At 42.5% G+C, this 15784-nt stretch overlaps 1 protein-coding gene across 6 annotated transcripts in view; it reads right to left on the bottom strand.

The window, feature by feature from the left end:
• GIT2 (GIT ArfGAP 2) overlaps positions 1–15784 on the bottom strand; it is a 114478-nt gene that overhangs the window by 21301 nt on the left and 77393 nt on the right. For 3 of the 6 annotated variants that reach the window (XM_040416582.1, XM_040416577.1, XM_040416578.1), the window contains exons 15-16: positions 7749–7997; positions 4942–5031 (exon numbers count right to left, since the gene is read on the bottom strand). The exons of 1 other annotated variant lie outside the window; for it this stretch is intronic. In XM_040416582.1, the coding sequence (XP_040272516.1) occupies positions 4942–5031; positions 7749–7997 (339 nt within the window). Of the gene's footprint in view, positions 1–4941; positions 5032–7748; positions 7998–11949; positions 12598–15784 lie in introns of those variants that run through there. 2 more of the 6 variants (XM_040416579.1, XM_040416581.1) reach the window with 2 other exon arrangements.

Raw genomic sequence — 15784 nt, 5'->3', positions numbered from 1 at the left:
GATCGGTACACTCCGCTGCCACCAATGATAGGGGGGAGATTTTAATTAGGAGGGGGAGGGAGGGGAGAAGGCCCACTGGCCACCAACGAGTTAACTACAGGGGAGGGAGGGGGGGGCCCACTGGCCACCAACGAGTTAACTACAGGGGAGGGAGGGAGGGGGGCCGGCCGCACTGGCCACCAACGAGTTAACTACAGGGGAGGGGCCGGCCGCACTGGCCACCAATGAGTTAACTACAGGGGAGGGAGGGGGGGCCGGCCACACTGGCCACCAATGTGTTAACTACAGGGGGGGCTGCCCCCTGCTGCCTGGCAGCACCTGCCAGGCAGCAGGGGGCAGTCATGTACACAGTTCTATTAGTATATTCGAACCTGAAGCGTCCCCATCACCATGGGAACGCCTCTGTGTTAGAATATACTGTCGGATTTGAGTTTCACGATGTAACTCAAATCCGACGGTATATTCTAACATAGAGGCGTTCCCATGGTGATGGGGATGCTTCAAGTTAAAATATACCATCGGATTGGAGAAAACTCCGATCCGATAGTATATTAACTCCTGACTTTACATTGAAAGTCAATGGGGGACGGATCCGTTTGAAATTGCACCATATTGTGTCAACGTCAAACGGATCCGTCCCCATTGACTTGCATTGTAATTCAGGACGGATCCGTTTGGCTCCGCACGGCCAGGCGGACACCAAAACGACTTTTTTTTCATGTCCGTGGATCCTCCAAAAATCAAGGAAGACCCACGGACGAAAAAACGGTCACGGATCACGGAAAAACGGAACCCCGTTTTGCGGACCGCAAAAAAAATACGGTCGTGTGCATGAGGCCTTATACTGTAAAGTTAAATGAAAAAAAAAAAAAAAAAAAAGCTATTTAAGAGGTTCCAACTTTTCACTCAGGCAACAGTATTTGGACACGAGCTTAGTTTAGGGTAGATTCACATGGACTTCTGCGTTTTTATTGGCATTTTTTGCAGCATTTGTGTGGTGAAAACGTCAGCTCCTGATGTTAGCTGAAGGTATATGGGAAAATATTAAACACAAGCGGTTTGGCCACCGGTGGTTTTGTTAATTAGGTAGGTTTTCTTTGTCTTTCTGGCTTCTTTTCAAAAATGCAGCATGCTGTAGCTCTGTGGTAAGACGCACTTGAAGTCGGAAGCCAGAAAGATCGCCACAAAAAATAAAAAATAAAATAAATAATAATAATTAAAATAGCAGGTGGCCAAAAAAATTGAAGTGTTTAGGCTACGTTTACATTCTCCATTGTGTGGCAACTTTCTGCTTCAGAAATATCAGTATTTGTCTGGCAGGAGCCCATTCATACAGATCCGATTATAGTAATTGGGGAGCCAGCGGTATACGGCTATGCTGGACATGGTGTACTTCAGTAGTCTGTTCCCCTGCCGAAACAGCCTACCGGAGTACACGTCAGAGACGTGAATGTAGCCTTATTCTGGCATTTTTAAGGGGTAGAAAAACCTGTGTCAAATTTATTTGTGTAGGGACTTCTAGGGCTTCAACATATTCTCCAAATCTCTGGCAAATGATCCCATGATTTAATCAGTAATAACCGAATAGCAACTGATATCTCAGGCTCTCTCTGGGAGTGCAGTCGGCGTTCCCATCAAGCTTTCCAGTAATTTGAATAGCCTGAACAGCAAAATCTGCAGGGCTGTTGCTTGGGGTCAGATATAAAGGAACCCCGAAAGCGGTCATGGCCAAGTGCATGGATAGGTAACAGAAACAGCATTTTTTTTTTCTAATGGAAGACATAGAGACTTACCATATGGGGCTTTTCTAAAAATTCAAAAATTATAACAAGAGTGTTGACAAGAGCATCTGTTGACAACCTAGCATTAATCTACTGGTTGTTAAATTCCTGTTGATCCAGAGAGCCAATGGTCATTCCGCAATGTTCTTGAGTAACTCACATCAGGTTTCTGAACTATCAGACCACACTTCAGGTCAGCAACTTTACTGAGAAAGTCTCGCAAAATGTAAGATAGGTGTGATCACTAGCTTACTTTCTTTGATGGGAACCTTCATGCAGAATAATACAAAAAGATGAAAACTGGCCATAGACATGAGGTACATGATGTCCAACATGAAGTAAAGTGCCCATACAACTTCAAATGTGGTCAGCCAAATAACAGCTATTCTTTTAAACACACATTTTCAATGGGGAGAGGTGAATAAGCATCTGGCAGCGGACTATCTCCTTCAAGAGGGATCAGGCATGTTGACATCCCAGACAGATTTCGAGGGACAGTCAGAATAATAGTCGGATGTGTTTAATGTTCATGGACATCTTTAGTAACATCCTTTCTTTGATCTGCTGAAAACGTCATGTGAAATGTTGGAATATCCAGGCATTAATCTTCACTTAAAGGAATATCATTACAACCTGATACATTTTAAGATGTTGGATGCTGGGCTGATGGTGGTGGATGACAAGGGTATTCTCACGTTGGTGATCTATGAATCCCCATGTCATGCATCACTTTCTAAAGGCCCTGCACTAGGGAGAACAGTAAAAGCTTTGCTGGGACTGTTCGTACTAACAGTTGATTGCCGTTTTATTGGACATCATGATTGAAAGTGCTTTAAACAGCCTTCAATATACTGATGCTACTGTTCTTGAGATAAAACTTTTATTTACACTGTTTTGAAAGATGAAAGTGATGGCTGCACAAAATACTGAAAACAAGCATTTTGGTGATAGATCCTTTTTAAAAGGGGTTTTCTAGGACTTCAAACATTGAGGGCCTATCTTTAGGTGGCCCACCGTTCAGAATAGAGAATGGTCACAGATAGGATGAGCTCCAAATCCAGGTACAGCAAGACGAAAAGCACTCCAGACCCTTCACTGCACTTACCAATAGGGTCCCAGATGTTGGCTCTCTACTGATCAAACATTGATTTATTATTCTAGACAACGTGACAACGTTTATATCTTGGAGTCTCTCAATATCATTTTAATTTCTTCAGGGTCCACACAGGAAGGGGAAATCTGCAGCAAAATCATCATTTGTCACAGACTGCTGTGGATTCCAACCTTTGCATTACAAAAGGGTGAATTCCAGTGTGCTAATCTGTACAAATAATTGACATGCTGCAGATTACCTTGTGATTACTTGAAATAATGAAATGTATTAAATAGTAATTGGCAAGATGTGGTTTTAAAACATTGAGGGAGATTTATCAAAACTGGTGCAAGGCAAAAGTAGAGTGGTTGTCTACATCAATCATCCCACCTTTCACTTTTCAGAGGCCCTTTGGCAAACATGGGCAATTGTTCTACTTTTCCATTGCACCACTGTATTTTCAGGCATATCTAAAAAGAGTGGATCCCCCGATGGAGGAGAGATCAATTTCTACCTTGTACTAAAGTGAAAAAAACCCTGCAATTCAAGATTGTGATTAAAGCAAATCTGTCAGCTCCGAAACACTCCCCAAACTAGAGTTCGCGGTGTATAGTGTAGGTGGCTCTAAGGCCTCTTTCACACTACTGTTTTTTTTTTTTCTGTTTTGCGGGCCGTTTTTTGCGTTCCGTATACGGAACTATTCATTTCAATGGGTCCGCAAAAAAAAAAAAACCTGAATGTACTCTGTATGCATTCCGTTTCCGTATCTCCGTTCCGTGCAAAGATAGAACATGTCCTATATTTGGCCGCAAATCACGTTCCGTGGCTCCATTAAAGTCAACGGGTCTGCAAAAAAAACTGAATGCATACGGAAATGCATCCGTATGTCTTCCGTATCCGTTCCGTTTTTTGCGGAACCATCTATTGAAAATGTTATGCCCAGCCTAATTTGTTCTATGTAATTACTGTATACTGTATATGCCATACGGAAAAACGGAACCGAAACACAACGGGGAAAAAAAATAAAAAAACGGATCCGTGAAAAACGGACAGCAAAATACTGAAATAGCCATACGGTGTGAAAGAGGCCTAATTATGTAATCTTTATCTTTATACTCACTTGAATTCCAAAGCTGTGCTCCAACAAACCAGCAGTAAAATGCATTGAGAGGACTCTTCTACGAGTCCTCTCAATTATGTTCGTGAGCTCAGGAGTCCTCTCAATGCACTTTGCGTCCGGTTTGTTGGAGCACAGCGTTGGAACGCAAGTTAGAATGAAGATAAAAAAAAAATATTACATAATTAAACTCAGCACCACTTACACTATACACGCCTTAGTCTACTTTCACACTGGCGTTTTGGCTTTCCGTTTGCGAGATCCGTTCAGGGCTCTCAGTGGCGGTCCAAAACGGATCAGTTTGCATTCTAATGCATTCTGAATGGAAAAGGATCCGCTCAGAATGCATCAGTTTGCCTCCGTTCCGTCTCTATTCCGCTGTGGAGACAGACACCAAAACACTGCTTGCAGCGTTTTGGTGTTCGTCTCACGAAACGGATCCGTCCTGCTCACAATGTAAGTCAATGGGGACGGATCCGTTTTCACTGACACAATCTGGCACAATAGAAAACGAATCCGTTCAGAATGGATGTATTATCTGAACGGATCCCTCCATGACGGATCAGCACAAAACACGAGTGTGAAAGTAGCCTTACTCTAGTTTGGGGGTGTTTCGGAGCTGACCGACTCCCTTAATACAGGATATCTGAAGGAGGCCTTGCAGCCACAGCTACAGTTAAAATATCAAACAGTGTACATGAGTTAAATCTTGCAAGTGAATGGATGCACGACCTTGTGGTGCGAGGATTAATTATACAGAGCATCGTGCCAGTAGCATTACATGGTTGTGAACTGTACATGGGTAGAGGTGAATGAGGTTACAATGAGGCATTGTTGCTTCATGCAGAGAAAGGGCTGTTAGCAAAAAATGGCAAAGGGAGAGAGATGTGGAGCTCTCATGGAGAAAGTAAGGTCTCCACTGAGCAGTGCTAACATAGAAGGTACTTAACCCTTCGTGTGCTTTCATCTCTTGACCAGGAAAGCGTGGAGGGGAAGGAAGGCAGGGATGAAGAGGAGGTCACATATGCACTCCTCCCGATCTGAAGGGAAAAAGAGAAACACTCGAGATACCCAAAATTAATAATAAAAGGAGTAATCAAAATGAATGGGAGTGTGTGTTGTGTGTATAGTACTGTGAATAAGTGAAGAGGTTTTGTTTAATCAATTAACAAAATGCAAAGTGAATCAATGAAAGAGAAATCTAAATCAAATCGACATTTGGTGTGACAACCATTTGCCTTCAAAGCAGCATAAATTCTTCCAGGTCCACATGCACACAATTTTTGAAGAAACTCTGCAGGGAGATTGTTCTAAACATCTTGGAGAACTTCAGATCTTCTGTGGATGTAGGCTTGTTTAAATCCTTTTGTTTCTACATGTAATCCAAGACCAACTTGATGTTGAGATCAGGGCTATGTAGAGCGTCATATCACTTCCGGGACTCCTTGTTCTTCCTTATGATGAAGATAATTCTTAATGGCATTGGGTATGTGTTTGGGGTGGTTGTCCTGCTGCAGAAAAAATTGGAGCTAGTCAGACGCCTCCCTGATGGTATTGCATGATGGATAAGTATCTGCCTGTATTTCTCAGGATTGAGGACACCAAATCCTCAACTCCATTTGTTGAAATGCGTCCCCAAACTTGCAAAGAACCTGCAGCAGGCTTCATTGTTGGATGCAGACACTAATTATTGTACTGCTCTCCAAACCTTTGATGAACAAGCTGCCTTCTGTTTCAGCCAAAGATTTCAAATTTTTAGTCACTTGGCCTTGTTTCCACGTTGAAAGTATGGCTTTTTGGCTGCCATTCTTCCATAAAGACCACTTTTGGTCAGACTTCTCCGAACAGTAGATGGGTTTACCTGGATCACACTGGTTTCTTGCCGGTTCTGAGCTGATGGCACTGCTGGACATCATCTTCTGATTTTGAAGAAAACTAAGCATGATGTGTCTTTTATCTGCTGCACTGAGTTTCCTTAACAGACCACTGCATGTACAGTCCTCAACGTGGTCAGGATTAAAGAGGTTTTCTGTGATTTTACCACTGATGACCTATCCTCAGGATAGTTCAACAGTATCTGATTAGTGGGGGTCCAACACCCGGGACCCCCGCCAATCAGTTGTTGGCAAAAGCAATGGCACTCCAGTCAGCGGCGCAGCCTTCTCCGTGCTTACTAAGCACAGCATCGTACATTGTATAGCAGCTGTGCTTAGTATCGCGCTCAGCTCCATTCACTTCAATGGGGCTTAGCTGCGATACCAAGCACAGCAGCTATAAAATATGTGGGGCTGTTCTTGGTAAGCACGGAGAAGGATCCAGCACTCACAGGAGCATCGGTGGCTTCTTAAATAGCCGATTGGCGGGGGAAAAACCCTTTTAATGGTGTCCTCAATTCTGAGAAATACAGGCAGATACTTCATCATGTAATACCATCAGGGAGGCGTCAGCTTCGCTCCAAATTTATTATGCAGCATGACAATGCCAAGCATACAGCCAATGTCATATCTTTAGCATAAAGAAGAACAAGGAGTCCTGTAAGTGATGATATGGCCTCCACAGAACGCTGATCTCATTATCATCAGTCTCTCTAGAATTACCTGAAGACACAGAAGGATCTGAGCAAGTTTACATCCACAGAAGATCTGTGGTTAGTTCTCCAACTGCCCTGCCGAGTTCCTTCAAAAACGGTGCTGATTTCAAGGCTAAGGATTTTTCTCTTTTGTCCATGCACTTTGTATTTTGTTAACTGATAAAAACTATTAACACTTATTTCTGAAAGTATTCTTACTATGCAGCATTTTTTTTCCACATTGGTCTAAAACTTTTGCACAGTACTGTATATCTATAAAGCTTACAAGCAGTGTGACTGTACCTATTATGTGATAAAACACTTCTGGAATTTGGCATTAAAACATTTGCACCGCTTTGCATATGCAGCTTGCATGTATTACAAGACATAGCAACCTGCTCTATGCCATTCACAGTCTGTTACCTACAGATGGACTCTTTGGTGGCTAGTCTCCAGCTCCTCTCCTGAATGCTCATTTAAGCTTTATTCTGATCAAAACTGAATGATTTGATCTGCATTCAGTTTAGATGAGCAAGAAGCATTGCACAAAAAGATAATAAAAAATTATAGCCCCTAATGTATTATTGGGTATACTTCTCTTATCAGAATCTCTGTGGTGAACCAATAATAGAGTAAGCCATGGGGGAATCAAACTCCCACAGCTTTGTTATCGGTCATTTAGTAGATATCCAGGCTAGACTAGACATCTTGCTGAAAATGGTCTGAGAGGGAGGAACATCATTTCCAGTTGCAGCCGTCTTCTACCATCAAATGGCTTCTTTTCCAGAAGTGGAGGCATATTAAAAGAATTGCTCTACTTGCAATTTCCTAATATACAAGTTCAAAAGAGATATCTTTGCCAGTTTAAGTTCCCTTCTAAAGTTCACTTTTTGCAGTACTGCAAATAAAATGTGTTCACTCATTTCAAGTGTAAAAAGGAAGATTTTAATGAAAACATCTTGTAATGTTTCTAAGGTTGAAGATAATTTGAGGTACATCTCCAAGTACATGATGTCCATGAGTGTTCTACGCAGCAGTATCTACATCTGTAGCTTACCTGCATTACTTTATCATTCTTTAATAAAGAGTATAAAAGTAAAAAAAATACATATATAGAGACATGTACAAGGTCATTTACACAGAAAGGAAAGGCATGCAGAGAGCAAGAGAAGCAATGAATTTACTTACATGGGGTGGGAAAGGCTGTAGTCTTTTAATACCTTCTTCTGGGTAAGTAACTTCTCCCATAGGGAGGTAAGGCTTCTGGGCAGATCCCGTCTCATACATAGACATGGGCCTGCTACCTCGTCCTGAAGGCCGCCTCTTTAATGAAGGTGGGTTGGCGAGGTCTGTGTATTCTGACCCAGTTGGGACCTGATACAGGTTAGTTGTGGCCTGTCTCCTGAGGTTGGTATTCTCACATTGCAGTGTTTGGAGCTGAAAGAAAGTTTGTAGTGGGACTTTGCTTTGAAATTTTGTTGCAGGGAAAGTAGGGTGACAAACAATCAGCTCTTGTACAGTAGATGACATGTGCACAGTACTAGTAACCAAACAGGGCTGTACTTCTCTACACTAACTTATCATGTTCAACAGCTTTGATGGGTAGACCACTGAGGCAGGGGATTGTTAGGGGAGTACAAAATTCCACGTTCAAATTCTCTCATCTAACTGACCTGGGAAATGAAACTATTTACTTATATAGGGCCAACCTATACTGCAGTGCTCTACAGAAGAGACTGCCATCCCTCACACTGGGGAGTACCCTATTGATGTAGAATTATCCAAAGCTACATCCTCAGTCTTTTACGAACCTTATTTCCAAGTCTGCCAAGCAAGCAAAGCATATTTAATTAATGCAAAAAATATACATAGTGCTACATGAAATATTGCTGAAGCCCCCTAGAATCTTGGCAATACAACTACAGCTGAGCATTTGACTTTGTATGAAATGCGAGGACAACATGGCGTAGAAATGCAAAGCAACAAAAGATGGTGCAAATGGAAAGGACGGTTTAACTGCAATTCAGGCATAAATCTTTCAAATATGTTTATTAAAATGTATACAGTTTGTACATAAAAAAGAGAAGTTGTAATTTTCTACCGAAATATACTTTTATGTTCAAGTCCCCATAAGGCAAGGAAAAATGACCACCAAAATGCCTGTACTGTCTGATAGTAGTAAAGTTTTACAAAGTAGTTCCACTTATTTTCACTCTAACATGCCTAACAAACAATGTCCTTCTATACTATTATCATTGGTAACTTCCTCCTGTAGAATTTCAGAACACTAAGAGTGGTCTCAGACTAGCGTGAAACACTCAGTGAACATGCTCGTCTGAAACTACCCTTACAGATTCAGGGCTGTAAACTAGTAAAAAACAAGAGCTCCAAAGTAGAGTCCTCTTTAAGGTTAAAGGGGTATTCCCACATGGGACATTTATGGCAGATTGATAGGATATGCCATAAATGTTGACAGGTGCGGGTCCCACACCTCTGCTAGTGCTTGGCACCACACGTCCCATAGTGGTGAACGGAAGGTGCTCGTGCATGCGCCACTTTCTCTTCATTCACTTGGGGGCTTCATTCTGGAGATAGAGGTGGGAGTCTGTGGGACTGGCACCTGTTGAGGCACATCCTATAGATACATACAGATGTGAATACCCCTTTAAAGCAATCTCCTTTTATAGGTCAACATATGTTCTTTTTAAGCCAATGGTGCGCCAGCATACTTATTGTAGGATTTTTTTCATTAGTACATGCATGAAACTTTGTAAAGTGAGTTATTATAGGAAAGAGGCAGCTTCCCCAATTTCAGCAGCCCGTCGCTCCCTTTAATTGGCTGTATGTAAACAATCAAAAAGCTCCTTAGTAATATAGTGAATAGCAGACAAGGAGAGGAAGAGAGGACAGAGTGGGTTTGCAGCTGCAGCTTCTCTTAGGCCTCTTTTACACAGGCGAGATTTCCGCGCGGGTGCAATGCGTGAGTTTAACGCATTGCACCCGCACTGAATCCGGACCCATTTTTTTCTACGGGGCTGTGCACATGAGCGGTGATTTTCACGCATCACTTGTGCGTTGCGTGAAAATCACAGCATGCTGTACTTTGTGCGTTTTTCACGCAACGTAGGCCCCATAGAAGTGAATGGGGCTGCGTGAAAATCGCAAGCATCCGCAAGCAAGTGCGGATGCGGTGCGATTTTCATGCACGGTTGCTAGGAGACTATCGGGATGGGGACCCGATCTTTATTATTTTCCCTTATAACATGGTTATAAGGGGAAAATAATAGCATTCTTAATACAGAATGCTTAGAAAAATAGGGCTGGAGGGGTCTTCATCTTTGCTTTGCACAGGAAAAGGACCTGTGGTGAGGTCACTGCACTCATCACATGGTCTGTCACATGATCCATCACCTCGGTGGTGGATCATGTGATGGACCGTGTGATGAGCACAGTGATGTCATCAAAGGTCCTTTACCCAGGTCCTGAAGAAAGAAGAGAAGTCGGGCGGCACGAACATGTGGATTAAGGCGAGGTATATATATTTTAATTTTAACTCGCCTTAATCCACATGTTCGTGCCGCCCAACTTCTCTTCTTTCTTCAGGACCTGGGTAAAGGACCTTTGATGACATCACTGTGCTCATCACATAAGCATTCTGTATTAAGAATGCTATTATTTTCCCTTATAACTATGTTATAAGGGAAAATAATTACATCTACACAACCTTGAACCCAAACCTGAACTTCAGTGAAGAGGTTCGGGTCTGGGTACCACAGTCAGTTTTTTATCACGCGCGTGCAAAACGCATTGCACCCGCGCAATAAAAACTGAACAACGGAATGCAATCGCAGTCAAAACTGACTGAAATTGTGTACCTACTCGCGCGGGTTTGCCGCAATGCACCCGGGACGCCTCCAGCCCAAATCCGTGACGCCCGTGTGAAAGAGGCCTTAGGTGTTTTTGTGAAACTGCATGCTGTGAGAGGAAGGAGGGAGCAAGCGTGGAGAAACATCCGCCTGTCTCAGGATGTTGTGCACAGTACTATGCGATTTGGACAAACATCCCACAAGAAGGAGCCTAATCACATGTAACGAGATGAAAAAGAATGCAAACATCCACAGGCTACAGTATGTCCACAATGTTTGGTGTATGCGCTGGGAAGGCATCCAGTAAATAAACTGTATACCAATGTGTGTGCAACTTTTCTCCAACAGAAACCTATGCAGAATGCATGCCACTGGCTGTGAATACAGGCATATTCCTGCGGGAGATGTGAACATAGCCTTAGTTTAGAAGTTTCTGTCTGTGCTGTATCTGATGCACATCTAGGAGTTGTGTAAGCAGGGATTGCAGTTTTGCTTTTGTGACAATTGGTGGGCTTTAAGCAGCAAATCAAACCCAAAGGCCAGCAGGTAGAAACACTAAGGCCTCTTTCACACGGGCGTTGCGGGAAAAGGTGCGGGTGCGTTGCGGGAACATGCGCGATTTTTCCGCGCGAGTGCAAAACATTGTAATTGTAACATTGAGTGTTTTGCACTCGCGTGAGAAAAATCAACATGTTTGGTACCCAAACCCGAACTTCTTCACAGAAGTTCGGGTTTGGGTTTGGTGCTGGGTAGATTGTATTATTTTCCCTTATAACATGGTTATAAGGGAAAATAATAGCATTCTGAATATAGAATGCAAAGTACAATAGGGCTGGAGGGGTTAAAAAAAAAAAAAAAATGTAACTCACCTTAATCCACTTGCTCGCGCAGCCCGGCTTCTCTTCTGTCTTCTTTTTTGCTGTGTGCAGGAACAGGACCTGTGGTGACGTCACTCCGGTCATCACATGATCCATCACCATGGTAAAAGATCATGTGACGGACCATGTGATGACCGGAGTGACGTCACCACAGGTCTTGTTCCTGCACACAGCAAAAAAGAAGACAGAAGAGAAGTCGGGCTGCGCGAGCAAATGGCTTAAGGTGAGTTTAATAAAAATAAAACCCCTCCAGTGCTATTGTACTATGCATTCTGTATTCAGAATGCTATTATTTTCCCTTATAACCATGTTATAAGGGAAAATAATAATGATCGGGTCTCCATCCCGATCGTCTCCTAGCAACCGTGCGTGAAAATCGCACCGCATCCGCACTTGCTTGCGGATGCTTGCGATTTTCACGCAACCCCATTCATTTCTATGGGGCCTGCGTTACGTGAAAAACGCACAAAGAGGAGCATGCTGCGATTTTCACGCAACGCACAAGTGATGCGTGAAAATCACCGCTCATGTGAACAGCCCCATAGAAATGAATGGGTCAGGATTCAGTGCGGGTGCAATGCATTCAACTCGCGCATCGCATCCGCGCGGAATACTCGCCCATGTGAAAGGGGCCTAAGAATCTTGCATTTACATGTATAGCAGATTGTCATTGGCAAGTATAATGCAAGCCATTCGTGTATACATTTTTACAAGCACAAATGGTTGATGTTGAATTGTATGTAAGAAAATTACAAAGGCCAACGTAACCAACATAGGTCATCAACGAATGTCTTGTAGGGTATCCAGTGACTGTATGAAAATATAAGTATGGAAAATTAGCCAAGATTGTCCACTTGTGCTTTTCAATGCTGCGTCATCAAAAATCTTTCCAGGTTAAAAAAAAATATTTAAAATTAAAAAAAAAAATTGTCAAGCTTCATAAGCAATTGAAAACATTCATGTCACTCATGCAAATGGCAAACGGAGTAAAAAAAAAAAAAAAACTGCAAATGTGCAAATTACAAAGTGTTAATTTTCTCTCCTTTTTTTGTTTAGTGACAATAGGACTACATTAGTTGCTTTGGCATTTCTTCTTCCATCCCAATAAAACTGTAAAAAGTGAGAACTGATGGCACTAACTCCAGGCTCTATACATTCCTTTGTGAGGGATCAGTCTTATTTTTCCCCAAACGGAACCACCATTTAATAATTAGATAAGACTCATCCATTGCAGATTATTCTGGCAGCAGGAAAAGCGCCTCATCTTCTTCACTTAGTCTCGTTTGCCAGTAACTGTGAAAGATTAGATACAGATCATGCTACCAGTACATCTACGGAGGAGTATGGCTGAACATTCTCATACAAATCACAGTCAAACGTGTTCTAGTGCTTTTCTGCTATGGAGGTCCATTAATAGATCGTTAATTTACCTTTTAGTAGATCTGTCAGGTCTCCTATGCTTATCTATCTTATGGTAGCATAGGCTAGAGCAGGGGTGCACAATCTTTTCTGGTTGGGGGCCACATTGTCAGCCTGAACCAATTCCAAGGGCTGAAAATAAAACTTAAAGGGGTATTACCAGCTGAACTACTATATTTATGGAATATTAAACATACAGTATATGTCATAAATGTCTAGTTACACTCTAGTACGCCCATGTAATGGGGGAATACATGAGATACATGTGAGCAGCCACAAGACATAGACAGACATGTCTGTTACCTGATGGTTGGGGCCGCACAGTATGGTATTGAGGGATGCATGTGGCCCCCAGGCCGTAAGTTGCGCACCCCTGCGCTAGAGGGAAATATACTGCGCTTAAGAATACCGTTTTCTATCATGATTCAGTATTTTCAAGAAAAAGGTTGTTTTCATGCTGCAAGGATTCAAGTCTAGCTTCCCCACCCACATGGAGCAAATGACAATATTCCCTGTTGATTTGTTTTCTGTATAGGCTCTGGTAGTATGTAAAAGGAGTGTATCGCCCAGATTTGGTTTTCTAGTTTTAGAACCAATTGAAGTCAATGGGCTATTCTCATGACAAGTTTTTTTTTTTTTTTTTTAACAGCTAGCGAATAGTGTCCTTCAAAAAATAGGACATGTCCTATGTTTGGCCGTTTTTACAGCTAGATGTACCCCATTGACATTATTAGGATTGTTTCTAACTGCTGACAGGGGTGCACCCATATAACAGCAGTTACAAATGGGGGCTGAAAAGAAATGAATAAAAATTATATCTCATCCACTTGCACGAGCAGAGGCAGTTGGTCCTCTCTTGATGCTGAAGAATCTGCGATCATGCTGGGAGAGCATGGTATCATCATCCTGGCAGCACTGTGCAAGTGGATGAGGTGAGTAATTATTTTTTTTTGTTGCCATACAAAATGCTAATTATCACTGCTGGGGGGCACTATGGGGTACATTATCTATAGCAAGTTGGGATATAAATAAAAAATATAAAAAATTAAATTAAAAAAAACATAAAAAATTAAAATTAAAATCAGCCATTTTTAACAGCCAGAAAATGGATGCAAGAATGGCTGAAAAATGGGCATGAAAGACTGAAACTGTCAGTTTTCACGGCCATTTCTTGTGTGTGTTTTGTGCATGTGGCCTAAGTGTTTGATCACTGGGGGTGGTGCGCATGCACTTCTATGGGACTGCTGTGAGCACTGTTCTCGGCAGGCCCCATAAAAGTGAAAGAAGCGGTCGACGTGCATGCGCACTATCACTCAATTCTCACCAGGCAGTTTAGTAGCACTTGTGGACCCTGGTTCTCGTGTTTGCTGGGGGCACCAGGGGTGGGTGATCAAACATTTATTCCCTATTCACTGAGCAGGGGGTGTGTTCTTATTGGCACAATCCCTCTAAGGGTACTTTCACACTTGCGGCAGGACGGATCCGACATGCTGTTCACCATGTCGGATCCGTCCTGCGGCTATTTCGCCGTGCCGCCGCTCCGTCCCGAGCTCCGGCGCAGCACGGCGAAAGGCCGCCGGACTAAAATTACTGCATGTCAGGCTTTTTAGTCCGGCGGAGCGGCGAAATAGCCGCAGGACGGATCCGACATGGTGAACAGCATGTCGGATCCGTCCTGCCACAAGTGTGAAAGTAGCCTAATAAAACCAATCATTAAAACATTTTTCTAATTTGTTTTTGTTTTCTCATGGTATTTTTTTTTTTTTTCTGTCTGCTTTCAGGACATGATCATGGGGGCAGCCATCTTGCCTGACTTGCTGCTCTGCTTTCCTTAACAGCATTCAGAGATTTTGTGACAAGGACACAGGAACCTGTATTCTGGAGATGGCTCATTGACCTCTACGTTTTTTTTTTTGCATATGCCCTCTGACCTGTGGGGATAGCGAGGTTGTGTGCATCATGTATATGAACAGCGTTATATTGGGTATATATATATATATATATATATATATATATATATATATACATATATATACATATATACACATATACATATACATATATACACACACACACCGGTATATGTTACCTTTCAATGTAGTCCTGCCTGTAATGATAATAAGTTCACTGCCAAGGTCTAGGGTGATGTTTGCTGCTCTTTTTTTTTTAGCTCTTCTCCAGTCATTGGAGCTAGAATGGTCAGCACTACTGATTGCAGGACAGTCACTGACTCCACAAGCACTGCCTACACGTTCTTTTCCCAAGTGGCCTCAGTGCATCAGATGGCCTCTCTCTTTAAGACTATATCAAATACTCACATGGTTTGACTGTTCAGTATGGCATAGGATCAACACATTCTTTTTATGGAATCTATCATTACAATAAAACCAACACAAAACAAGCAAAAAAAAAAAAAAAAAAAGTTTTTTTTTATAAAAACAAACCCAATCCCTATTCTTGTGGTGCGTTTTAACAATTTGTACCAACAGTGTCTTGAAATGCAGCACATTAAGCGGATTATAGACAGAATCAATGACTGTGCCGCCCCCCTGCCCTCCTAAGTCTGAGCAATGGCAGCTTTTGTATGTGCTTGTATAGAGAAGCTACTGTCACTCAGCACTGGGAAGGGTGGAGGGACCGACACGCTCAAGAACATGGTGACTAGCATGCTAGCACTGCTTAGGAGGCTGAGAAAATATGTCCAACTCTACAGATTGCAGGCAGTGGTTGTCCCTGAACAAATGCAGTTATCGACAGCTCATACAGGAGAAGCGGTCAGTTACCATGTGTGGCATCCTGTATAAATCTGACATTTAGGCCTCATGCACACGACCGTTTTTTTTTGCGGTCCGCAAAACGGATTTCCGTTGTTCCATGATCCGTGACCGTTTTTTCTTCCGTGGGTCTTCCTTGATTTTTGGAGGATCCACGGACATGAAAAGTGAAAAAAAAAAACTAAGTCAAGTTTCCATTGAAAATGATAGTCATCCGTGTCCGTTTTTCCTATCTTGTGTGCATCCGTCATTTTTCACGAACCCATTGACTTGAATGGGTCCGTGAA

Source organism: Bufo bufo, chromosome 2, assembly GCF_905171765.1.
Source record: "Bufo bufo chromosome 2, aBufBuf1.1, whole genome shotgun sequence".
NCBI lineage: Eukaryota > Metazoa > Chordata > Amphibia > Anura > Bufonidae > Bufo > Bufo bufo.
Note: the sequence above shows the minus strand (reverse complement) of the source record. Positions and strands in the feature narration are given on the sequence as shown.